The following is a 27,577-nucleotide window of genomic DNA, read 5'->3' as shown; positions in this document are numbered from 1 at the left end:
CATTTGTTCAATAACTACTCCTAAATAGTAAGAGCTAGGGCCACCAAATTTGGCAGCTCCCTCTTCTCCTAACTTAAAGCAAGATCAGGGTTTGCGTGTACCAAGAAAACAGGAAGTGCCAGGCATGGGACTGTTTTCCTTAACATGGAAAGGAAAGGAAACAGAGAGAAGGGACAAGATACTGAGAGTGGCCACTGGGAGCAGTGAGCACACAGGGGAGAGCTATACTGCAGAGTGACCAGTGGAGGGGTTGCACTGTTTCTGGGGTGACTGAACAGGAGGTGGGGCATTGCTCTATCATCTTGCCTGCTATCAGACTGAGTAGGTAGCACACCTGCAACAAATCCTCCTCCTCTCCCCCCTCCTCCTGACCCTTGATCAGAGCACCAGTGTGTGTGGGGGTTGGGTGTGGGGAGGAGAAGAGTCTGCTGGCTGGGGGAACCTGGAAGAGGAGAGAAGACCCCGCGCCCCGTGTCCCTCCTCACCCCCCAATCCTCACTCTCGCACCCCCTATGCTCTCCAGCCTCCTGCTCCCCCACTCATCTCCAAGGCTCTGCTCTAACTCCTGCACCGTCCACACCGCCAACACCCTGCCCTAAAGGACCTGGGCAACTCTGGGTAAGTCTTCTAATTTGCATATATTTCTAAGATACTGCTCTAATACTCTTAAAATTAAATATCAATAAGTTCAAAGTACTGATGCTGGACTCAATAGTTATCTCTTGATGCATCTAACATGAGACACACTTTACCTGAGGAGAATTTGTGCTAAAAATGCAGCCATTCTAATCAATGTTTCTACCTATTTCAAATACCCATTGTAACATTTTGGATGAGTTATGTTTCTAAAGAGCAAAATAGAACAATGCCCTAATAAATCAGGAAAATAAATAACTGGATGGCTCATTAGGAAGCTTTTTTTTTTTTTTTTTTGGCATGGAAAGATTCCTTCCTCCAATTGGAAGCAATTGTCCAAGGATTGTAGACTTATTGGAAACTATGTTCTCCGTGTTAACCCTCTGACTCAAATTAGTTTCTAATTGTAGGAAACATGGAAGGATTTTGAACTTAAGTCTAGACTTCCTCAAGTCAGTAGAAATTAAGCATTCACCATAGTCTTTCAATGGAACTCCTAGACTGATTAATTTTAATTAGGGAATTGAATGCCAAGATATAATCTTGTCTACCTCAACTTTGATGACTCCACCTGTCATCAAGCATATGTCATATTAGGTGAAGCTGACTTTTTGACATTAAAATGGAGGGAAAAAAATTAACCAAATACAGAAAAACTGACACATTAACAAAACACTCGGAGTAACTGAAAAAAGGGCAGAAAGTAAAGCAATAACCTTAACTACCTCACACAAACAGTACTTAGTTGGAAGTAGTCTTCAACTAAATCAAGAAAAAAAATGAAATGTGAAATCCACAATGTTTTATTTATATAATAAAGACAAAGCATCAGAGTTTTCCCCAAAAGGGAGATGTTTCGTATTTGTTATTTTAAAGAAGTTATTCTGATGACACTGACCAAGAAGTGTGAAATTAGAAAAAAAAAATCCTACTTTTGAGAACTGTCATACAAAAGTAATTCTCATTTAAATTATATTAAAGCTATAACTGTACTTATTCAAATTAAAGAGTAACACATGAAATCATAAAGATGTAAATCTTACCTCACCATGGTTAAAATTATCCTCTCTGGAAAAAGAGAAAGCACAGAGAAACAATTATTTAGCACAAAATCATTGATATATCCTATAGAAGACCACTTATTTCATGAATAAAATAATCTAATATAAATTTATCACTTACATGGCTATTTTTCACCCACAGATTTCAAAGCTCTTTACAAGGTGGATGCATAGTTTAATCCCATATTTATGTTTTGACTTTTGTCCAATAAGGAAAATGTGTTCTAATACTTGAATTACTTCTACAAACAATCTTTACATCTGAGTAGCTGTTTGGACACAGATAAAAACTTCTAATAAAAGGTAAGTACTCAGAATATGTCCTACTAGTAATATTAAACAAGTCAACCATTTACTTAACCACAACGTGTATTTTTTCTTGGTCTTTAGGAGGAAACCTTGTGAACAAAACATTGTTTTTACAACAACTTATGAAGCTTATTTAGACCTTTAAAAAGTATTTCTAGAGAACCTTAACTTCGGTATTGAAATTACTGTAAATCGGTCTCCAAAAAACTAATGCATGTATGCTTCACGTCTTTGCAAGATTCTTGTGAGAAAATGATCGTCAATCTGAGGAGTTTCATATTTGTTAAAAATCTGATAAAGACCACCCGAACTAAGGTGAGCATATATGGAAATAAAGATGAAAAAACATAATAGTGTAGTTGAATGTATAAGGCAAGCAGGAGAAGCTGCCATAGCTCTCATGGAATGTGATGGTAGGTACAAACATTTCTGCTACAATATAACCTTCAGCGATACATTGTTTAATCCATCTGTAATAATTCTGGAAAAACACCATACAATCCATGTGATCCTTAATGTAAAATACAAATAATCCAGGTATTTTCAAGGGATGTGAACATGTAAACATGTACACAGTTAACAGATGTGCCAGGCAGGAGCCGGTGCTCACGAAGAGCCATCTTTTAAGGATCTCTATATACAAACAATGGGCACACAATCTGCTGCTACTGATATGGTTAGCAAATTTCAACTGAAAACAGAAATTTATTATAATCACTTGAGATACGTTGACAAAATATGCAATGAGTCGAGGGAAATTATATTACATTCCAAAATATGATCCATTCTGAAAAATTGCTCCATGACTAGTCTTTCATATTGATGAAGACATTTCTATAGTAGCCTCCAGTAATGCCATAAAAGCCCAGAACGGCCCAGCTCTCTAGCAACTTAGACTCAAATCTGGCCTTGAAACCATGACAGAACATACTGGAGATAACTGATCCAGAGGGAGTCCAGAAACGAGTGGAGAGAAAGATCTTCATAGAAACTCTGTGGGAGTATTAGAAGGAAGAGCTATTAATGCTCATGAAACAGACTAACAACTTCCTCTGCTCTTCTCCTTCAGTCAGGTGACGAAGATGCAGATCTCAGAACTGATAAAGCCTGTCTGTTTTGTCATACAGATCTGAGCAACTATCAGAAGCTATATGGTGCACATCACAGTTAATCTTTGGAACTGAAAACAGACCTGGAATTGGGATTAAAGCTGGACCCAAAGACTTACATGGGATCAATCTGACACAAGCTTCAAATCCCTTCTCTTGGCTCTTGAAGCTCAGACTAAGATAAACTTTTATTTTGGAGCTACAGAGACTGTGTTAGGGTGTGTCTAGACTACCTAGTTTTGTCGACAAAAGTGGACTTTTGTCGACAAAACAATACCAGCGTCTACACTACCGCGGAGTTCTGTCGACATAACGTCGACAGAACTCCGCGGTTTTGTCGACGCTGGTATACCTCATTTTACGAGGCAAAACACCTTCTGTCGACAGAGTTCTGTCGACAGAAGGTGTTATTGCCTGTAACGTTGCGTCCAGACTACGGAGTTCTGTCGACAAAGCGGCTTGCTTTGTCGATAGAACTCCATGTGTCTGGACGCAAATTGTCGACGGAAGTTTTGTCGACAGTATCTGTCGACAAAACTTCCGTCGACAAAACGCGGTAGTCTAGACGTACCCTTAGAATCAGATGGCACTGATAAATTTGAGGCACATGATCTGGCACTGCTAACAGTGTCTGTCTTATCCCTAGAGCTATTCCTTTTTGGAACCAAAACCGTCAGAACTAATAGCATGATCCTTAGTTCCGACATAGGCGTCTTTGAGGACCTGCCAGCTGGAGCAGAGACAACCAAAGCCAGACCCAACACTGGTTCTGACTTCCTTTAACCATTCAACTGCTTTCATGGAAGTCACAGGAGCTGAAACTGACCTCTTGGATCTAATAACTGTCCAGATCCACAGGGCTTAGCCTTAGAGAGAAGCACCTGGACTCTATTCTGCCTCTGGCAAGTTCAGAGTGTAAAAGTCTGGCAGATTTAACCCCTAGAAGGAGAACGGCACTCTTCCGGGAACATCAGGCACCTAACTTCCAATGCTGAAATAACAGCAGGGCATGTATTTCTTGAATCTCGGCTTCATTCTCTTCAGTTCCACCATAACCTGGAACCAAGATTCTAACAAATTAACTACTTACCTACACATATCACTAAAATATTAAACAAACACTCATGGAGAAAAATGCCAGTTCTGCAGGGCCTGGAATGGTTCATTTGCAGGCACATGGTTAAAAGGGACTAAGACGATAGAGGGCACTGCACATCCTTAAATGGCCTAGACTGCAGAACTTTCAGAGAAGTGGTAGGACCACCACAACTGGGGAAGGTTCTACAGTTAGGCACCACAAGATAGCACAATACTTATAAGAAGGAATATGCAGAGCCACTCAAAGATTATCATAAAATTTAACATATCAAATACAATCCATACCTTTCATACAGGTCTTTCTGAGATAAAATCCACACAATATATTTAACTGCCTGTGAACACAATGAAAGTTAATGAAGTATGGACAAATTAGTATCTTTCCAAAACATTTCTGAACATTTTAAAATTCCAAAATTAAATTAAGAGCTTGAGATGGTAAAACTAAAATACTAAAGCCAGTTTTCATTCATTATGTTTTAGATATACAAAGAATTAGGCAAGTAGCCTGCACCTAGCCTGTCCGCTTTTGAATGGATTAAATTGCAATGCTTTATATATTAATGCTATATAAAATAACAAAAATAATTATATAGTCTGTCAATCAGCTACAGAATAGATGCAAAGTGATACTACTATACATTTTATTAAAATTTCATTTTTACATAAATTAGAATAAAATATTCTAATTGACCAGGACAATTAGAAATAACTTTCACCCCATCCAACTATACAAATCCCACACCATCATGGGGAGAGAAGGAGGGCATTTAGGGGAGGAAAATTAGTCCTAAATATATATTAAATGGTTTATAACTAGCCATTAATTTTAAAATAGGTATTTTTTACACCTGATTTTTATAAAGCAAAATGCAAGTTTTAGTATTGACTTCAGCTGGCGCAGGATCAGGTCCATGGACTATATCATGCAGGAGACAATACAGCATTTCTTCCAAAAAAACAAAAAATATGGCTATCATTTCTACTTTAATTTAGCTAGCTTTTCTTCAGTTCCAACAAACTTACTGCCCTCTTCAGTACACCATCAAAACAGAAAATAGTTAATTCATTAAATGAATCACTTACCTTCATGATGATTACACCAAAAACCATCACAATAACTGGAAGTAGTAATGTCTTTGTGTATCTCACTGGAGTCTGAAATGGAAAAAACCTTTTATTTCCTTCAAGTTTAGCTTTATGTACTACCATTCTTACTCTGAAAGCTACCATGGTCTATACCTGAAATATTTTTCCTCGGGGTAGATTTAATTTCATCAGCGGAAAAACAAGGGGAACTGAAAGGATATTCAAATTCAATTCAAGCTCAATGCAATTACATAATTAGTATTTAGAATACTGATGCAGTATTTATAAATGTATCCGTCCTTACACATAGAAGAACTAATATTAACATTACATGAATTTTCAATTTCTACTTTATAATTGCTTTTAGAACAGGCCGGGGCAAAACACTCTCCACAGGCCAGATCCGACCTGCCAAGTCACCAGATCCAGTCCGTGGATGTAGCACTGCTTGTCTTGCCCCCCAAGCAGCTCAGAAAAGTGGCAGCAAGCCATTTGTGTTCCACAAATGGTGAGCCAGAGGGGAAGGGGAGCAGTGCTTCATGGCTGCTCCCGCCCCAGCACAATCCCTGTCCAATGGAAGCGCCTGTTTGAAAAACAAGCAGCACGTGAAGCACCACTCCCTCTTCCCCTCAGGCTCTGCAGGGCCATGTGCTCTGTGAAGAAGTCTGTGCGGGCCAGGGACAGTTCATTTCCCAGGCAAAAACCTGGGCTGCTGGCCAGGAATCTGACTGGTAATTCTGCCTTGGCATTCCAACCCCTTCATTCCTCCTCCCCAGCTCTTGCCCCTCTCCCCCACTACCTCTACCCCACATAAACCAAACCCTCTTGCCCTCTTCCTATATCCTCTCTCCCGGACCCTGTATCCCATCCTCTGCCCCAGATCACAATCCGCTCCTGCCTAAGCCACAACCCAAACCCTTGCATCACCTCCTGCATCCCTACCCTAGATCACAACCCCCTCTTGCCTTAGGTCACAACCCAAACCCTTGCACCCCAATCCTGTACCCCAGGTCACAACTGCCTTGTTCATCCAAACTCCCTACCAGCCCCTCCTGGACCTGAATCCCTTACCCCACAGGTTGGCAAGACAACCTCTGTGGCCCACCAAGCCAAATGATCCAGCTCGCAGCCACTCTGCCACTCCCCCACCCTCAGGCAACTGAGACCTGGGGACAGGGAAGCTGACAGTTTTCTCTAGGATCTGGGGGTGGGAGCAAAAACTTTAAGTGCTTCCCCTACACCCAGGCCAAATCAGAGTCTGAGCGGGGAGGGAGCACGGGAAGCCTCCTGGCCCTGCCCCTTCTGCCCGAGGCCCCACCCCTACCGAGGTGACCCACAACTACTTCAGAAATGTGTGAAGTGGCTCCCCTTCACAAATTATTCTCTCTTCTTTAGAATCTTCTTGGAGGCTTCAATCTTATCTCCAGTTTATTTTCTTTAGATCTTTGTCATAAGGCTAGAACTAAATTGTAGATCACTTAAAAAACTCACCAATACCTTTAACATCCATAATTTACGACTGCTCCAAGACAAGTTTACTGGCCTTAAAAACATTCTTACTCATCCAGCCAAAGTGATTCTTTGCACAAGCCACAAGAGACCGGACTTTGGTATATGGGTGTCTTCTACTTTTCAACCCTTCAACATTTTTGTTAGTGATTGCTAATTACAAATAACAAGTAGCATCAAAGACTCTGCTCCTACACAGCACTTACTCTCTCCTCCAAATCTAAGAGCTCCTTCAAGTCTGAAATCATACTATTTCTATTTCTAACTTCACAAAAATCTACAATGACGTTGAACCGACAAACAAAAATACTGTCATTGGGCCTATAGATCCTCTTGAACGTTGAGACAAAGTTCTTACAATGACAGTAAATACCTCTCAGATTTGTTGGTAAAAACAAACAATCACAGTTGAGGTAAAAGAAAGAAGTTCTCTCTTTTGTAAGTCAAGATTTGTGAATTACCTCTTTTTCCATGAAATCAAACTCTGCAGCACAGGTGTACATTAGAGTATCAAAATCCTTGTAGCCAATAAATTTTGATTTTAGCAAGCTACTTATATGTGCCTGATAGGAAATATAAAGCAAAAACTATCAGTAAATGAGGAATTGATACCACATTCTGCAACAAAGTTCTTTTTTCATAAACTTTCATATTTAGTTCAACAAAGTATTTATTTGTAGCATAAGCGTAAATGTACCAAGTCATTACTTTGATGTTTTACATGAAACCTTCAGGTACAAAATTCTTAGGTTTGCTAAAATACAAACAACAGAACATTACAAGTAAAAAGTTAGTTACCAAGTAACTATGGTTCATCAAGAGCCTCTGCTTTGCATGTTCCAACTTAGGGGATACGTGGTCCCTATCTTCTGTCCCCATGTGGTACCAGTGAACTTTAGAACATCATGGAATACATTTAATGTTGGGGCTACACATGTACTTTCTGCAGCATGAAACATTAAGAGCAAGGCTTATGAGAAAATCATGCAACCCCAGTCACCTCAGAGTTCTTAGGAGCTGAAGTCAAAGGAAGGCAGTGGAGGTCGATCGATAAAACAACATGCAGCAGCAATACAGTCACGAGAACCACATTCCAATGGTAAGTACCTTTTTTAAGATGGCCTTTGCATAGACATAAGGTAAATGAGGGTATGTCTACACTACAGCGCTAATTCGAACTTACTATGGGGCTTTTTTGTGGCTGGCTACACTCCATTCACCGGTGCCGCACATGTAGGCGCTTGCTTCAGTGCCCGGGTTTGTCTGTGCGCTTTCCCCAGTGCAGAGGATGAGCATGTGGTTGCTGTGTTCATGCTCAGTGCTGGAGCGAGTGCCACTGAGGCAGAGCTAGAAATGGCCACCATATCTCCCCTGGTCATTCTGGGGGAAGGATAAGCAGTAAGGATCTGACAGGTCCTTTGATGTCCCTGAGGCATCGGAGAGGCTGATCTGCGTTTGGAAGGGTCTGCTGTTTGATTTAATAAGAGCTGTCCTGTCGGCTGTAAAGCCTTCTCCACAGGGGATTGGGAGCCTCAGCTCCGGATCTTTTCTTGCCCTGGCTGACAAGATTCTACTGTGTTCACATTTTTGTGGGGTGTGTGACTCCCCAAGACATCTAATACTGCAGCTATGACCATCAGAAGTTGGTATGGATTCATTGCAGTTGTGGCATTTCTTAAACCCCTGCGAGCCAGTCATATTGGAAGCTCTTGGTGCCCGGAACTGAGGGAGGATTCTTATTTCAACTATCGGCAAGCTCGTGTATAAAGACTGCCATTTTATTAAGTCTTTATTTTCCCCCCACCTTTCTTTCTTCATCGGCTGGTTTTTTATTTTTTGTTTTTTTAAAAGAGTGCAGCCAGCTGGGACAGAGAAGCGCCACTGCCGCTGAAGCTGCTAGCACAAAGGGAACAGCTTGTTCCCCCAGTATTTTTTTTTTTTTTAAAGTGCAAAGAATATAACAAGATGATCTGTAAGTGAATGAGGTCAAAAGGTGGCGAAGAGAGTGAGAATTTTCCTGTGAGGAGAGAAGTTCCTGAAGCAGCAGGGGAGCTCCGTCTGTGACCGAGGGCGGTAGAAGAGCAACTGAGGGGAGGGAGTCAGGCCACGCTCAACTGTCAAACCGCCAGCAGTGTGAGATGCTTACTGCGCATGCATGGCCCAACTGCTGACTGCTATGAAAAAAAGTCTCCAATCCTGCAGCTCCAGGGAAGGCCCATCACCTACAGTGGAGCACCCACAGTGACATCACCCAAAGAAGAAATGCATACTCCTATAACAACGGTGATCAGTTAAAAGATCTGAGCAAAGTTCCACTTTTCCCACTAACTCATTTTCTGGGAACAATGTATTGGCTTGATAAAAAGTAACAACATTTATTTATTGATTTGATTTAACTTTTAAGTTCATTTTATTTATAAAGAAGATGGAATAATAAATTAACCTTCATCATCAATATTGTGCAGTTAAAATATTTTATTTCTAAAAGAAGAAAAACTATTGTAAAGGATTTAAATAAGAAATGAAGCAACTTAATTGTCTAAAATAATACTTTTAACTATGACTAAATTTTAAAAATAAGTACTTACATCATCGGTGACTCTGAATATAAGGGATGTCAAATATTTCAAGGTCACTGTCCCAAATACGCAAGCAATTCCTTCAATGGCCTACAAAATAAAGGCTACATTGAGACTGAAAGAGTAAAACAAGAGGGGGGAAAAAGCATACAGGAATTTTGCAGTTAGTGGAAAAAGTTCTCGTGTGTCAGGAAAGTGTCAAGAATAACAGAACAGACAGTCACAGTACACTTCAATAATTCTAGGACACAGTAGTAATATTAAAAAATTTCCTACTGTAATGGAAATATCTAGTACTGATTTATGCACATTGCTCCAATCATTAGAATTAAGACTCCCTTCTATCACTATTCTTCTTTTCTAGAGCTTTGAAACAATGTCACAGCAAGTTTTCAATCAGCAGAAATTAGCTTTCCAGAATCTTACTTTTAGCTTCTTTTTATAAAACAAATCACAACAGTTAGCAGATTAGTTGTAAGTTGAAGTGTCCATATTATAATTTTTAAATTGATATAACCCATTTTGGTCATCTTTCCTGAAATAGTTCAGTTAATCTAATTTACGGTACATCTACATAGCAGTGTTATTTCAGAAGTTATTCCGAAATAACAGTGTATGTCTACACTACAAGCCTTTATTTCAAATTAATGTCGAGCTGGAGTTCTTCTTACTCTGACTCATGGTAACCCTCATTTCATGAGTAAGGGAAGTCGAAGGTAGAGTGTTCTTCCTTCGACTACCTGCTGTGTAGACAGTGCCAAAAGCCAAATTAAGCTATTTCAACTTAAGCTATGCAATTGACAAAGCTGAATTTGTGTAGTTTAATTCAATTTTAGCCCTGCTGTGTAGACATACCCATGTATGTATCACTTCACATTTATTTTAATTATGTTATTTTTCCCAACCAGAAGGATGAAATACATGTATTGGCTATAGTAACAAGAAATTAAATTAAAATTTCCACAAATAGAGACTTTTTCTAACCACAAAGTAACAGAAATTTGCATTAATTTTTTTAGCTAATCAGCATCCTTTAAATTTAGGAATAAGACGTGCAAATTATCCCCCATATCATGGTATTCCTTCCAAAAATGTACTGAGTTGATTTTGTTTTGCAACACTGGTGAGATCCAATATTTAATCATATTTTTCTACTGGTATTCTCTCCATGATGGTGAATTTGTACTACAATCATATTTTTCGACGCTGTAGAGAAATTTGCTGTTCATATTTGTTTCTGAGTCTAAATTCACATGGTCAATATCACCCAGAATTTCTAAAACAAAAGTGCATACAATTTGCTTTTAAAAATAAGACATTGAATTATTTTGCAATTTTGTTCTCTGGAAACATCCTGGGAATAAGTCTTGTTTAAGCAGTGCAATTTTTATGATAAAATTGGACTAAAAGATTTCATACTTAAAGAATTATTAGTTAAAAAACACAGCAATTTTGGCTACAACTACTTTTAAAGTTTATTCCTTTGTGTTTCAGTTTTCCTTGTGGGATATTAGTCAATTCTGAAATAGTGATATTTAAAATATTACTTGAAACTATCAGTTTTCACATCTTCACTGCATTAGGAGCACATGGAAAATTTCCTGATTTGGCTGACCAGTAAGTGGTAGTTCTTTTCTGATAAATTCTAATGAAATATCAATCCTTACCCATAAGCTGACTTCTTTTCTACCCTTTTTCAGAAATTTTGGACTCAATACAAGAATAGCCTAAAATAATAATTAAAAATTAATAAACGTATTTATATTTCCAATCATACTCCAGTAACACATGAAAAAAAGGTATTCTTTCTTTACAGCTTTACATTTCACATATAAACTAAAAAGTCTCGTTCAAACCCGTGTAACCTATACATTATATGAGTGAATATCATGCAACAAATCACTTATTGCAATTTCATGATGATCAGACAGACTAAAGCACTGATGTCCTTATTATTCCATTTTCTATACAATGAATTAGAACCACTCTTCCTTCTGTTAGGTGAGATTCCTCAATCAAGTATATCAATCAAGTATATGATTTGCTTAACTAAGTTTTTTCTGTGAAAAACAGGGGTGATGAAGGTGCTGGATACTGAATGACAAACTTTCCTGAGAGAATGGACTGTTTGCATATTGACTTCTAATTTGTGATTAGTTGTTGTTTATGTTAGTAACCATTCTTTTCTACACTATTTGCAGTTTTGAAAAAAACATGCATATTTTAAGACTCTATATTATTTTCTGTACTACTTAAGCGTCAAACAGAAACTTACTTAAGCTACAGCTTTAACTGCTTCGACTTTAAAATGACTCACCTACACCTCTCATATGGCAGATGTTCTACAAAATTTGCCAGCACATTAATAACTTCTAGGATGCTGTAAAACAATTGTTTTAGCCTTACACATGAAAAAAGTGTAAATCCATATGCAGCTTCTCTTGTGTCACAGCTTAGATGGGTCTACTTCATTAACATTTCACCATTTCCCAAACATCTCGCAAGACTAGCCTTATTAATCGCAAGGAAGTATCATCATTTCTTACTCTATAGAGTAGTTGCAATTCTCCATTTAACAGTCTAATCTACAGATAATAGTGAAGAAGTATATTGCTAAGCATCTCAAATAAGTCCTTCTAAAACTTACCCAGATAACTGCTAAAGAAGCAGCATAATATGATGTCAATAGCATTGAGTTGCCAAACATCAAAATGAAACACAGTGCAAGAGATGCCTGAAATAAGAAAATACAAAACACCTCTGAATACCATCCTAAACCATCAAGTCAGTCTCTTAAATACATATATATTATAAATATTGATAACTGATAGCAATACCATGGTTCTCTTTAAATATGAGATCAATATGTATACACTATGCATCAACTTTAAACTACAGACCCAACTTACAGAACTGTATTGAGAAAATTTCAGAGGCATAGCCAAGTTAGTCTGTAACAGGAAAAACGTAAACAACAAATAGTCTGGTAGCACTTTAAAGACGAACAAAAAATGTAGATGGTATCATGAGCTTTCGTGGGTGCAGCCCACTTCTTCAGAAGACAGGAGTGTTAGTAATAAAGGTTTAAAATGATAGTAAACATGAATGACTATGATGATGTAAGTAACTTAAATCAATACAGCCTATATGACTACAAGATTTAATAACCATATATTTTGACCCCATAGTAATATTTTTTTTCATTTTGTAAAGCTATTCCTGATATTTCATTCATTCTTTCAAGTTATTTTACTAGGTCACTTATATGCTGAGTCAGTTTCTCAGAATTCTGGGGACAAAGCAGTAATGAAATGTTGAGGAGAAAAAAAAAAGCAGTGGTTATCTTGCATAATAACTGGAGTTCTTTGTGATGTGTCCACCTCTGGGTACTCCACTTGAGATGTGCATAGATCCTGCACCTTTGATCAGAGATTTCTGACAGCAGTGCCTGTTTGGCAGGCATATGGTGCACTACTCATGCTTATTCCCCAAATGGAGGCTACATAGGACTTTACAGGAGAACTACTATATAGGACTTTACAAGTTCCTTCTCTACTGCAAAGTCCCACTGAGGAAACTCCAAAACAAAGGGGAAGGAGGGCAGATAGTGGAGCACCTACAGAGACACACATCTTGAAGAACTCCAGTTTCTGCACAAACAAACAGAGTAACAATTAATCTTTCTTTGAGCATTGTCCCTGTGGGTGCTCCCTTTCAAGTGGCTCCTTAAGTCCAAGAAATGGGAAGTTTAGACTAGAGTCCAGCATTGAAGAGAGAAAGGTATTGTTTACTATAGCACCTGATCTACCAACATGAACAAAAGCATAACTAAACACACACACACACACACACACACACACACACACACACACCACACACTAACCTTCATATTGCAGCTTTGAAGATCTCAGGAAATGGAATGCTCTTAAGTAGGGTCATAGACAAACTATTAGTAGACGAAAAAACAACAAACAGTCTAGTAGCACCTTAAAGACTAATAAAACATGTAGATGGTACGAGCTTTCATGGGCACAACACACTTCCTCAGATGTCAGGAGTATTGGAAGTTCAGATCCAAGAATAAATAAGGGAAAGAGGGAAGGGGATGGAGGAGAAAGAAAAAAATTGAGGGGAGGAAGAAAAAAGAGTCAGTGAGTAGATAAGCTTCAGAAGGATAGCTGAGTTTGTCTGTAACAGGAAAAACTTAAAAACAAATAGTCTAGTAGCACCTTAAAGACTAAATAGTTACAAAAGGCTGATAACCATTAGTTTGCACTTGGAAAGAAAGATGACCAACATCAGATTCTACACAGACATCAAGAACCATTAGCACCTTCGTTGTTTGTTTAATTGATTAAGTCATTAAGATATGGAAGATAATGTGTGGGCCATCCAATATCTGGGTTCATACCATTTGCATAAGAATTCAACTTGTAAATGAAGTTAAGTTCCAACCCTTCTCTGTCTATCTGGCCTGTGGAATTGGTCTAAAACAAAATGTCAACTTGGAGATCCATTAATGAGTGTCCAGGAAGATTAAAGTGTTCTCCAACAGGTTTTTGTGTATTGCCTTTTCAGATATCTGATTTGTGTTCATTAATTCTTTCCCGTAGAGACTGTCCAATTTGGCCAATATACATTGCAGTGGGGCATTGCTAGCATTTGATTGCATAGATCACATTAGTGGATGTGCAGTTAAATGAGTGTCTGATTTGATGGCTGATGTGGTTGGGTCCAGTGATTAAATCACTTGTGTAGAGGTGTAGACAGAACTGGCACTGGGGAAGATTGCAGGGATGGTGGATTCCTGGATGATTATGATGGAAGTGAGTTGCATGGTTATTAGAAAGAATTTGTTTGAGGTTAGGTGGTTGTTTGTAAGCGAGAATTGGCCTTTCCCCCAGGGCCTCAGAATGAGGGGTCATTTTCCAAGCTAGGCTGTAGATTTTGGATAATGTGTTGGAGGGCTTTAAATTGAGAACTTTAGGTGATGACAAGTAGAATTCTGTTATCTCTTTTGAGTTATGTCTTGAAGTAGTTTATGTCTGGGTACTTTTTTGGCGCTCTCTCTCTGTTTTTTCCACTTCTTCAGGTAGGTATTTCAGTTTTAAGAATGCTCTATATAGATCCTGTAGGTGTTTGTCTCTGTTTGTGGGATTGGAGCAAATCGGGTTGTATCTCAGGGCTTGGCTGTATACAATAGATTGAGAAATGTGTCTGGGATGGAAGCTAGAGGCAGGAAGGTAAGTGCAGTGGTCGGTAGGTTTCTAGTATAGGGTAGTGGAAATTTGTCCATCATTTGATGAGTAAATACTGAGGAACCATCTATGGGACAATGGAAAGCACTAATGGCTGCCAAATGTACTTTCAGGGACGCTAGGGAAAGACCCGTATTCTGCAAGTAAACAGCATAATCGAGGCTCTGATGTAGAGGCGAGACAAGCGGCTGGATGTCATTCCAAAGGCACCATTGGGAGTATCTATGCCACTTTGCAAGGTAAGTATTCCGTGTAGACGACTTTCTGCTGTGTAGCAGTATCGTTTTGACTGTTCACAACCGAGGGTCTCTTCCCTTCTGAGCCAGTTAGCAGCCATGCCGTCAAGTGTAATGCATCCAATCTGGGATGTAGGAGAGGGTATGTCTACACTACCACCCTAGTTCGAACTAGGGTGGTTAATGTAGGCAACCGGAGTTGCAAATGAAGCCCGGGATTTGAATTTCCCGGGCTTCATTTGCATATTGCCGGGCGCCGCCATTTTTAAATGTCCGCTAGTTCGGACTCCGTGCCCGCGGCTACACGCGGCATGAACTAGGTAGTTCGGATTAGGCTTCCTATTCCAAACTACCGGTACACCTCGTTCCACAAGGAGTAACGGTAGTTTGGAATAGGAAGCTTAATCCGAACTACCTAGTTCGTGCCGCGTGTAGCCGCGGGCACGGAGTCCGAACTAGCGGACATTTAAAAATGGCGGCGCCCGGCAATATGCAAATGAAGCCCGGGAAATTCAAATCCCGGGCTTCATTTGCAACTCCGGTTGCCTACATTAACCACACTAGTTCAAACTAGAGTGGTAGTGTAGACATACCCAGAGAGCCTTGCTCCTGTGAGAGAAGATCTGGATAAGGCGGGAGAGGCCAAGGTGGCAGTAGTGACATTCTGTGCAAAAACGGATACCATGCTTGTCTCGGCCAAGCCGGGGCTATCAGGATGACCATTGCTGCTTCCATTCTGATTTTCTCCAATGTCAGCATCCTCTTTCAGTGGGTTAGAAGAGCATTGCCGAGAGAACCCTTTCCAATGCCTGCTCTGGAGCAAAACAGGGGACATTTCGCATTGTTGATGGTGGTGAACATATCTACCAAGGGTGTTCCTCATCTCTGAAAAACTCATTGTAGTATATCTGTTCTTATTTCCCACTCGTGATCTAGGGGAAACTGTCTGCTGAGAGAGTCTGCAATGACATTGGTGATGCCAGGTAAGTAAGATGCTGTTATGGTGATGCTGTTGCAGGCGTATATACACTTGCCAGCCAGTGTTGCAGACTCCGTAAATGCAGCCATGCGTGAGGAACAACAAAGGTAGTAGTGGCCATGAGGCCTAGAAGCCGTATACAGGTGTGTATTGAGATTGTTGGAGCTTTGTCTAGTACGTTCACCAGGTTTTGGATTGCCTGGGACCTGTCCTATGGTAGGTATGCCCTTGCCGCAAGGGAGTCGAGAATGGCTCCCATAAATTTTATGGTTTGCGTTGGAGTTAGTGTCGACTTTTGTTCATTCACTATGAGGCCGAGGGAGTCGAATGTCTTTCTGACAATGGCCACCATGTGCTCAGTCTCTTGTTGCGTTGCACCCTTGATTAAACAGTTGTTGAGATAGGGAAATATGACGACTGCTCAACGGCGCAGATGCATCGCAATGACAATGAGAGTTTTTGAAAAGACCCTGGGAGCTGAAGCCAGGCCGAACGGTAAAATGTAATATTGGAAATGTTCGTTGTTTATTACGAAGTGCAGGAATCGTCTGTGCGTGGGATGAACAGTGATGTGAAAATAAGCATCCTGTAAGTCGAGGGCTGCAAACCAATTGTTGTCGAGAGACGGGATTATAGTGGTCAGTGTCACCATCTTGAATAGTTGTTTTCAAAGGTAACGAATTCAACTGTCGTAGGTCAAGGATGGGTCTCCAATCCCCCCTACCCCCCGTTTCCTTTTGCGTTAGGAAGTAAAACGAATAGAACCCTCTTCTTTTGAACTGGTCTAGGACCCTCTCTATCACCCCGATGGCAAGAAGGCGATAAGCTTCCTGTTGTAAGAGGTCCTTGTGAGATGGGTCCCTGAAGAGGAACGAGGCTGGTGGACTGGTGGGGGGAAGAGAGGTAGAGAGAATGGTGAATCCTGTTTGTACAACCTCCAATACCCATTTGTCGGACGTTATCTTGGCCCATTGGTTGTAGAAGGGCCGTACACAATGGTGAAATATGGGGGTGGTGCCCGTGGTGTTTATGACAGCTATTGGTGTGTGCATGCCCTCGATGGAATAGTCAAACTTGTTGCTTGGAAGACAGTGGGTTGGTCACACAGGATGGTTGAGGACGCCTTCGTTGCGGTCATTGTTTAGGATGCGTTTGATCAAATGGACATTGTTGGCATCTCTGGAATTGTTAACCATACTATCTTTGATATGGGAAATATACATTCTCTCGCGGTGAGTTTGGAGCAGTGGGCACACTTTTGGGGAACATGTGACTCCCCGAGGCAGCATATACATGTGGCATGGCCATCTGAGGCCAGCAACGCTTCCCTACAAAGGGAACATTTTTTTAAAACCTGGAGAACCAGGCATATTGGCCCAGGTCCAAATGGGATGCCAATTAAACAACCTACCTTAGCTAACAATAACTAAAGTAACCGCTGACAAACTCAAGGATCTTATATAAAAATTCTTTTTTTTAAACAATATAACGAGAACAACTCTACCTACCTAAAAAAACTAAGACTAACAAATTTACAACTTTCTTTCCAGAAAATGGCCTTCTCTCTGAGGAGAAAAATGGAGCTCCGCCAGCAACCGAGGACGGTTGAGAGGTACTGGCAAGGGGCCAGATCGCGCGACATTGGAAAGGGTGCAAACGGTGCGTGGTGCTACCGCGCATGCGTGGTCCAGTCAACTACGGCTATAAAAATCCTTCGACCAGTGGCACCAGGACAAGCCTGACACCTAGAGTGGAGCATTCATGGGGACCACTCAAAGAAGAAGATACAAATTGTCTCCAAATCAGAAGTAGTTGTGGGTGAGGACCAAGTCGCAGAACTCTGTAAATCTGATTACAGCAAGAGAGTCTCTGTGGAAGATGGTGTATACCCTAGCCCTATCCTCAATACAAACCAAAAGTCATAGGAACTTCCTGAATGTTCTAGTTCTGCTCAAGAAAAAGGCCAGTTCCCTCTCAACATTAGCATATGAATGATCACTTCCTGTGTAGAATAAAGCAGCTTAAGAAAGAAAAACTGGAAAGTGAAGAGTCTGATTAATATGAAACAGAAGAAAACTCTGGTAAAAAATTTGCAGGGAGTTGTTAAAACCTTTTTCTTGGAGAACATAGTCAATGGAGAACCTGCCATTAAAGCCCCAATCTCTCTATCCCTTTGTGCAGAAATGAAGGTCATCAAAAAGACTGTCTTCATGGACAAATGTACCATAGCATATAGCTAATGGCTCAAAAAGTGGTTTCATGGGATAATGAAAAACCATGTTGAAATCCCAAAGTAGGGTCATTAATCTGTATAACCTTGTTGTGGTCAGATGTGTGAAAGCTTAGAAACTATCTACTGGTGACAGGAAAGGTGTCATTAATTCTAAATTAATCTTGATGGAATTCAGAGACCTTATGTTTTCAATTCCAATTGTCAATCTAAGAGTGTGGAAAGAGATGAACGGGCAGCTAAAAAAAATAACAGTGGTTACACCAAAGATGATATCTTCATTTCTGGAGATAAACAGATTTATTTTATAGATTTCATCCTGCTGTTTAACAGCATGTTATATTCACACTGGACAGGATGCATCTAATCCTGAAAATCAATGAGGAGCCATGCTTGGTGCTGCAGAACATTCAGACTGGGATGAAGAGTTCAACCCATATTCTTAAACAGTCAAGAACTGATGTGGAGGTGCCAAATAGGGCAGAGGTTGAGTTCAATAAGGTAACAAAACTTGTCTTGACCAAGTTGATGTAATCAAAATGACCCTGGTTTTATTGTGCCTGATCCTGAGAACCTTTAAAAGCAACGGGTTTGATGGAAATGCATAGAGAAAACTCTTTGTCCATGTAACGAGAAAGGGACCTATGACTCTTTGAAGAGAGCCACCTTTTAAAACCCATGTTGCTCAGCATTGCAGATTTAAGAAAAAAAGTTGGACTCCTCAGAATAAGAAAAAAACAAAATTTTGGAGGCAGCAAAGAAAATGGGAAAAGAATGGTTACTTACCTATAACTGTTGTTCTTCGAGATGTGTTGCTCATGTCCATTTGAATCAGGTGCGCACTCCGTGTGCATTGCTTCTCTGGAGCGTTTTCCTTAATGGTACCCGTAGCGCCCGCAGGGCGCCCCCTGGAGTGGCGCCACTATGGTGGAGCATAAGTACTCCTGCCAGCGCTCCCACACCTCAGCTCCTTCTTGCCGGATGTTCTGACGAAGGAGAGGTAGAGGGGGAATCGAATGGACATGAGCAACACATCTCGAAGAACAACAGTTACAGGTAATTAACCGTTCTTTTCTTCTTCGAGTGGTTGCTCATGTCCATTCTAATCAGGTGACTTCCAAGCCAACCCCACTTCACGGAGGAGGGGTCGGAGCACCCAGAAAGAGAAGTTCACGAAAGTCGAACAATCCAAATATATTTATTCAAGTAACAGAACACAGAGAACTGTTGAAAAAAAGTGCAATGTGGTACAGATTAAAAACAAATACATTTACAACACGAAGCTGAGGACCGCAGAGCCCAACCCTGCGTCCTCCCTGGCCTGCCGTGTCAGCGCATAGTGCGCCGTAAAGGTATGCACTGATGACCATGTGGCTGCCCTGCAGATTTCAGTAATTGGAACCTGCGCCACAAAAGCTACAGAGGATGCCTGCGCCCTGGTGGAATGTGCTATAACCCGGGGCGGGACCTTCCCAGCTAGGACATAACACTCCCTCATACACCCTGCAACCCAACTGGACAACCTCTGTGTCGAGATAGGGAGCCCTTTCATTCTGTCCACGAAAGCAACAAACAGTTGTGTGGACTTACAAAAGGGTTTCGTTCTAGCGACATAGAAGGCTATCGCCTGCCTAGCATCTAGAGAGTGGAACACTTGCTCCCTAGGAGAGGCATGGGGCTTTGGAAAGAAAAACGGGAGGTAAATTTCTTGGGACAGATGGAACGGTGACACCACCTTGGGGAGAAAAGCTGGGTGAGGATGGAGCCTCACATTATTCTCCGAGAACACTAGGTAGGGAGGGTTTACAGTTAGCGCCCTCAGCTCGGAGACCCTGCGAGCCGATGTAATGTCTACAATGAACACAACCTTCATAGAGAGGTGCTTCAAAGAGCACGTGGCCAGTGGCTCGGGGGGGGGGGGGGGCAACGCAAGTCTAGACAACACAAGGTTAAGGTCCCAAGCGGGGAGAGGGGGTCTAACTGAGGGGTAGAACTTATCCAAACTCTTAAGGAACCTTTTGACCACAGGGTCAGAGAATAGTGAGACTCCCACCAATCCAACATGGAAGGCGGAGAGTGATGCCACATGGACTTTGATAGAAGAGGTAGAGAGCCCACCGGACCTGAGTTCAAAAAGATAGTCCAGAATGGACGGGACAGGTGCACAGGATGGGTACACCCCTCTTCTGGATGCCCAAGAGAAGAACCGCCGCCACTTGGTTGCATAGGATCGCCTGGTAGATGGCTTCCTACAACCTAAGAGCACCATCTACACCTTCTGGGAACATTTCCTTTCTGGTTGCGTCAACCACAGATAAACCAGGCCGTCAGATGGAGAGAGCTGAGATTCAGGTGAACCATGAGCCCCCCGTCCCAAGGCTGGGTCAGGAGATCCCGAACTGGTGGGAGCATTATAGGCTCCTCGCTGAGCATATCCACCAGAATAGGGAACCTGAAGCCACCGAGGAGCTATCAGGATGACTGTGGACCTGAAGGTCTTGACCTTGGTCAGACCCCTGGGAATTAGGGGAAACGGTGGGAATGCATAGAGGATGCCTGCTGACCACAGCACGGTCATGGCATCTCCCCTGGAGTAGTCCCCCAGCCTCAACAGGGAGCAGTAACTCTGGCACTTGGTGTTGTGTGCCGAGGCAAACAGGTCTACTAGAGGACAACCCCACCTGTGGAAGCCCTGATGAAGGGCCGAATCCTTGAGGAACCATTCGTGGGCTCCGAAGGACCTGCTCAGAGCATCGGCAAGCACGTTTTTGCAACCTGGCAGGTATTCCGCCTGCAAAAATATATTGTGCACTACGCACAGGTCCCACAGTCACAAAGTCTCCTGACAGAGGGGAGGAGACCAGGCTCCCCCCTGCCTGTTGATGTAGAACACAGCCGCCGTGTTGTCCAGGTGTGCCAGGATTGAGTGGCACGACAGCTTTGTCAGGAAGGTCTCGCAAGCTCTTCTGACTGCCCTGAGCTCCCAGAGATTATATGTAGGGCCTGCTCTGCAGGGGACCACAAGCCCTGGGTCCTGGGATGCCCCAGGTGCGCTCCTCAACCCAGGTCTGAAGCGTCTGTGACCAGTGTCACCGAGGGGGGAAGTACAGTAAACAGAACCCCGCTGCACACCACAGCTTCCTGAGTCCACCACAGTAAGAAGGCAAATACCGCTGGAGGCACCATGAGAACCATGTCCCAGAGTCCCCTGGACTGGTTGAACGCCTTCGCTAACCAGACCTGCAGCAATCTGAGCCTCAGTTGAGCATGGCATACCACATAAGTGCATGCCGCCATGTGTCCCAGCCGTCTTGAGCAGACTCGGGCGGTTGTAATGGGGAACTGGGTTAACTTGGAGACCAGCTCCACTATGGACAGAAATCTGTTCCTGGAGAGGAATGCTCTCGCCACCATGGCGTCCAAGAGAGCCCCCACGAATTCTAGGCGCTGAGAGGGAGTCAACGATGACTTTTCCTTGTTCAGCATGAGACCTAGTCTTTAGAAGAGAGTCCTTGTAAGGGAAACATGAGCCACCACTTGTTCGTAGGATCGACCACGAATTAGCCAGTCGTCTAGGTACGGAAAGACGTGTACCCTCTTTTTGCGGAGGAATGCTGCTACGACCAACATGCATTTTGTGAAGACCCTGGGTGCTGTTGGAAGTCCAAAGGAGAGCACCGTAAACTGGAAGTGACAGCGGGACACTAAAAAGCGGAGAAACCTCCTGTGGCTGGGTCTTACTGCCACATGGAAGTAAGAGTCCTTGAGATCGAGAGTTGTGTACCAGTCTCCTAACTGTAATACCGGGATAACAGAGGCCAGGGTTACCATTCTGAATTTGGATTTCACCACTGTCTTGTTGAGGTCCCTGAGGTCTAGAATGGGACGAACCCCACCCTTAGGCTTTGGGACAATAAAATACCGGGAATAAAACCCCTTGCCCCTTAAGTGTGAAGGGACCCTTTCTACCACGCTCTTTTGGAGGAGCGCTAACACCTCCTGGCGGAGAATTCCTTCGTGAGAGGTGTCCCTGAAAAGCGACGGGGCGGGCAGGTTGGAAGTGGCCGAGCCCAGGAAAAGGATAGTATAGCCATCCCTGACTAGTCTCAGAACCCAAGCATTGGTGGTGATTTCTGCCCAGGCACAGGCAAAGTGGGATAACCTGGCCCCAAACATGGAGTCAGGGGGGGAAACTGGTGCGCAACACTCTAGAGGACCGTCAAAACGGGTGCTTGGACTGTTGAGAGGGGCCCTGACCAACCCCACGGGGGTTGTCCCCTCTTGGGCGGCAACAACAAGCTCTGGCCGAAGACGAGGCCAGAGCCACCCTCACACCCCCACTGGGAGCACGAGGACGGCATCTCCAGTAATCCCCACGAGGGACCTGGGACTGCGTTCTCCCCTATTGTCTGTAAGGAACCTGATATCGCTGAAGAGCCGGTGTATGGATCCCCAAGGACCGGAGAGCAGACTGTGTCCTTGAGCGTGTGCAGCCTCGAGTCAGTAGGCCCAGAGAACAATGCTTTGCCGTCAAAGGGCAGGTCCTGAATATTAGTCTGGACATCAGGAGGTATTCCAGACACCTGCAGCCAGGCACCATGGCACATAACTACACCCGATGCCATGATACGGGCTGCAGTCAACAACATCCAGGGAAGCCTGAGGAGCCGTGCAGGCGATAGTTCTTCCCTCTATGGTCACAGCCCCAAACTCTTGACGCGACTCAGTGGGGAGCTTATCTTTGAACTTATCCATCGCCTGCCATGTGTTATAGGCGTATTGACTCAGCATTACCTGCTAGTTAGCAATACGGAGTTCCACCCCACCGGTGGCATACACCTTATGCCCCATTAAATTGAGGCGTTTGGGCTCCCTAGCCTTTGGGGACGGCCCCAGCCGTGGAAGCCTCTACTTCTGGGCCACGGCTTGGACGACCAAGGACCCCAGGACAGGCTGGGAATATAGGTGCTCGTGCCCCAACTGCGGGACATAATAGCGCCTCTCGACTCCCTTTAAGGTAGGTGTTAAGGAAGCTGAGGTCTGCCACAGGGCGTTAGTGATCTTAGCTACAGTTTTGTTCAGTGGCAAAGCCAAAGGGGTGAGCTCATCGTCGGACAGGTTGTCTATCATCGGATCCGTGTCCTCTACTTCTGGCTCCACTGGGACACACAGGTTGGAGGCCAGTCGCCAGAGCAAATCCTGATGCGATCGAGCATCCATGGTCGGCATCCCCGGTGCGGGATCCACTAAGGCCTCATCAGGAGACGACGACGACTCCTGAATCGGCACCGGATCCAGCATAGGGCCCGGTTGAGGAGAAGGCTGGACAGGCACCACCGTGTGTGGAAGTGGCTCTGGCACCAAAGCCTGAAGGACTCTAGCGGCATCTATAGTAGCAGTCCTCTGGAGCGAGGGAGGGAGTCATGACAGCAATGCCGACAGGGGCGCTTGGTGCCCGGAGACAGTGGACACCGTGGACGGGGCACAGTCCCTTGCCACTGACGGTATGCCCATGGCTTCCAAAAAGGCCAGTGCGGCTGGGGTGACTAAGTCTGTTGCACGTGCGAACGATCACGCCGGTGCCGGGAACGGGATCTATGCTGTGACGAAGCCCTCGAAGATCCCGATCTGAAAGAGCCCACATCTGAATCAGAAGACTAATCAGACTCAGGCCAGGGTGGCACCGATGACGAGTACCCCGTCACCATCGGGGGGGCCAACCTGGCCATGGATTCTGGCTTGCTCGCATGCGTGAGGTGAGGTCGTACCAGTGCTGGTACCGGAAAGACGGGCTTCGGGCCCAACTGTGGCATCGAAACGTTGCACATGGACTGCAGTGCCAAGGTCGGTGCTGGTTGCGGGCATTGAACTGCGGAGTCCAACTGCCCCAGAGATGGCATCCCTATCAGTGCCACCGTGGGTGCCATGGTGGGTAGGACTGAAGGTACCAGAGCCATGGTGGCCGCCCTAGAAGGGATCGGTATCACTGGCAATGGTGGTACCGGCATGGCCCCCGGGACCGATGTCGGTACTTGCAGCAGTGCCGAAACTTACAGTGGTGCCGAAGATGCTGGTGTCAATGACTGTACCAGCACCCCGGGCAAAAGGCCTGGTGCCAGTACTGCTGACGGTGCCATTGTCGGTGCCACAAGACGTGAGTAATACGGCACCGGCGCAGCTAAGACCGGTTCCGGGAGAGGTCCCAGCACTGAGGGAGGTCGAGTCCAGCTGAGCACTGGGTGAGGCCTGGCAACCTGTGCCGAGACTGACAACGACGTAGAGGCAAGCGGTACTGGTCCCACAGGGGACAGTCCCACTGCATACGTGACCAGTGCCGACCGATCCAGCCGGTACGGCGGAGAAACCGGTGCCAACATGGCTCCCAGCGTAGAAGACCTCAACCTCTCTGCCTCAACAGACGGTGGAGGGGAGGTAGTGAGGCTAATCAAGTCCTGCACTGCCTCAAAAGTGTCCAGCGTCGAGGGACGATGCGAGGGTAGCTGACCCAGACTGGATGGTCGGCCTGCTCGTTTCCGCTGCACAGCAGCACTTGGAGATGCCTGCACCGGGGACTCGAAGCAATGGTGTAGTCCCGACCTGGACTTCCAGCTCGGAGAACTACCCCGCAAAGTCTTTAGTTTCTTCAGTGCCGAGGAGCGAGAACAGTGCTGAGCCCTCGGTATTGAAGTCCGCATACGGGATGGGCCTTCCCTAGCCTTGGCATCCCCGCTGGCTTGGGGTCTCAGATTGACGCTGATCAGGAGCTCCCTTCGTGGACCCTTCTCTGGCTGCCCAAACTGAGCCCTTCCCCAGGCTTTTATAGCTGAGTTGTAGTCTTGGCATGCCCAGTAGGATTGCAGGGGAAGGGCCTCTGCGGCCAGGTAACTCTGGCTAGGCCCTGAAACTTCAGGGCGGGGCTGCTTCGCCCCATCACAGGGGGTCACAACAGTAGTCGTAGTACTGATTGGATGGATGAGGTGATGAGTACCTGGATGATCTGCTGCTTGCATGTCGCCTATTGTAACTGGCATGTAGAGAAGGAGAGTAGTATGGAGACCGCCTGTCAGGATCGATGTCTGTAATGATCACTATAATGAGAGTGGGATCTATATGGCGAATAGTGCCTGCGGTAGTAGTGATGTCTTGGGCTGTTCTGTTGGTAGACATGGTGAAGTTAAGGGGATGTGGATTGGTTAAATGGACGGTAAGATGGATAGAAAGATGGTTAGAAGGCCGGGCCCAGCGGGTAGTGATCAACGGCTCGATGTCAGGATGGCGGTCGGTTTTTAGCGGAGTGCCCCAAGGTTCGGTTCTAGGACCGGTTTTGTTCAATATCTTTATTAATGACCTGGATGAGGGGATGGATTGCACCCTCAGCAAGTTTGCGGATGACACTAAGCTGGGGGGAGAGGTAGATACTCTTAAGGGCAGAGATAGGGTCCAGAATGACCTAGACAAATTGGAGGATTGGGCCACAAGAAATCTGATGAGGTTCAACAAGGACAAGTGTAGAGTCCTGCACTTGGGATGGAAGAATCCCAAGCATAGTTACAAGCTGGGGACCAACCAGTTAAGTAGTAGTTCTGCAGAAAAAGACCTGGGGGTTACAGTGGATGAGAAGCTGGATGAGTCAACAGTGTGCCCTTGTAGCCAAGAAGGTTAATGGCATATTAGGTTGCATTAAGAGGAGCATTGCCAGCAGATGCAGAGATGTCATTATTCCCCTTTATTTGGCTTTGGTGAGGCCACATCTGGAGTATTATGTCCAGTTCTGGGGACCACACTACAAAAAGTATGTGGACGCATTGGAGAGGGTCCAGCGGAGGGCAACCAAAATGATTAGGGGGCTGGAGCATATGACTTATGAGGAGAGGCTGAGGGTCTTGGGTCTGTTTAGTCTGCAGAAGCAAAGAGTGAGGGGGGATTTGATAGCAGCCTTCAACGTCCTGAAGGGAGGTTCCAAAGAGGATGGAGAGAGGCTGTTTTCAGTAGTGACAGATGGCAGAACAAGGAGCAATGGTCTCAAGTTGTGGTGGGAGAGATCCAGGTTGGATATTAGGAAAAAGTATTTCACTAGGAGGGTGGTGAAGCACTGGAATGGGTTACCTAGGGAAGTAGTGGAATCTCCATCCCTAGAGGTGTTTAAGTCTCGGCTTGACAAAGCCCTGGCCGGGTTGATTTAGTTGGAATTGGTCCTGCCTAGAGCAGGGGGCTGGACTTGATGACCTTCTGAGGTCTCTTCCAGTTCTATGGTTCTATGATTCTATGAAGTGGTAAGCTGTATAGTAGAGGGGAGGGGTAGGGTCCCAGTGAAAATGTCGGAGACAGGGAACAGGGACTACCATGTCTCTGTACTTCTGAAGCTGTTTTCACCAGTGCCAATGCCTGCACCTGCACAGGTGCCAGCTCCTCCTCTGGTGCCAGCACTTGACTCGCTAGAGGCTCCGATGCCTCTGCCATTGCCGGAGCTGCCTGCACCGCAGGAGTGCTCTGCGGTGCCGACATCGGTGCTGGCCCACTTGCCGGCACCGGTGGAGTTTCTTTTCGTGACAACCCTCCTCAAGAGGGTAGCCATTGCTCCAGCGCCACCTGCGGGGTTGAAGGGAGTGGTGCCGGCGCTTTTGAAGTGCGGATGCCACTTGTCAGCACTGAAGCCGCTTTCGGTGCTGAGAAAGACCACTCAGACACCAAAGTCATCTTTGTTTTTGTGCCTGGCCCTGGCGCTGAGGGTCATGGGGCAGAGCCAGATGTTCCTGCCTTATCTCCTGCGCTGATCCTCTCAGGCAGCAGCAATCTCGCAGGGGAAGTCTTTTTTCTTTATATGAAGTTTGGTCAGGGGGAAGACTCTTCATTTCTGAGTCCCCCTAATTTCCCCCCCAGCTGTTGTGTTAGGGTCCAGCGCTTTATCAAATAGCAGCATTTTGAGGCACATTTCTCTGTCCCTGCGGGCGCAAGCTGTCATTTTGGAATAGTGCCCACATTTTGAGGGAATATGTGCTTCCCCAAAGCAGCGTATACACTCTGAATGCCCATTTGAGACTGGCATGGGCTTGCAGCAGAGAGTACACTTTTAGAAGCCAGGGGATCCAGGCATCGAGTTTAATGTGTTTCACTCCCTGTCAATTTCACACACACACACACACACACACACACACACACACACACACACACGCTAAAGCCGCTAGCTGCTGACAAAGCCACAGCTTGAATAAGTTAATGATCCTCTTTTTTTTTATTAATTAAGAAGAAAGGTTGATTGAAAAAAGGGATAATTATTTATAGCTAATTATTTACAGATTCCCTGAGGGGATTGAAAGAATGCTGAAGGGATAGGCGCTCCATCTGTGACCGAGGATGGTTCAGAGGAACTGAATAGGGAGCTGGGTGCGAGCGATGATCAAAGGGCGCGAACGGCACAAGCCATGGGTCACGACCCGGCTGAACACAGATATTGAAAGTCTCTGAGCTGCGGTGCCAGGACAAG

General features: G+C 44.4%; 1 protein-coding gene across 2 annotated transcripts in view; it reads right to left on the bottom strand.

Moving 5' to 3' along the window:
• Positions 1–27,577, bottom strand: part of DPY19L1 (dpy-19 like C-mannosyltransferase 1) — a 124,178-nt gene that overhangs the window by 21,639 nt on the left and 74,962 nt on the right. For both annotated transcript variants that reach the window (XM_006124053.4, XM_006124052.4), the window contains 7 exons: positions 12,038–12,124; positions 11,058–11,117; positions 9,400–9,480; positions 7,273–7,374; positions 5,300–5,371; positions 4,499–4,548; positions 1,680–1,704 (listed from right to left, as the gene is read on the bottom strand). In XM_006124053.4, the coding sequence (XP_006124115.3) occupies positions 1,680–1,704; positions 4,499–4,548; positions 5,300–5,371; positions 7,273–7,374; positions 9,400–9,480; positions 11,058–11,117; positions 12,038–12,124 (477 nt within the window). The remainder of the gene's footprint in view (positions 1–1,679; positions 1,705–4,498; positions 4,549–5,299; positions 5,372–7,272; positions 7,375–9,399; positions 9,481–11,057; positions 11,118–12,037; positions 12,125–27,577) is intronic.

The sequence above is a fragment of the Pelodiscus sinensis genome, chromosome 2, assembly GCF_052426305.1.
Source record: "Pelodiscus sinensis isolate ZL-2025 chromosome 2, ASM5242630v1, whole genome shotgun sequence".
Lineage (NCBI taxonomy): Eukaryota > Metazoa > Chordata > Testudines > Trionychidae > Pelodiscus > Pelodiscus sinensis.
The sequence above is the reverse complement of the archived record's forward strand: the minus strand, read 5'-3'. Positions and strand labels throughout refer to the sequence as shown.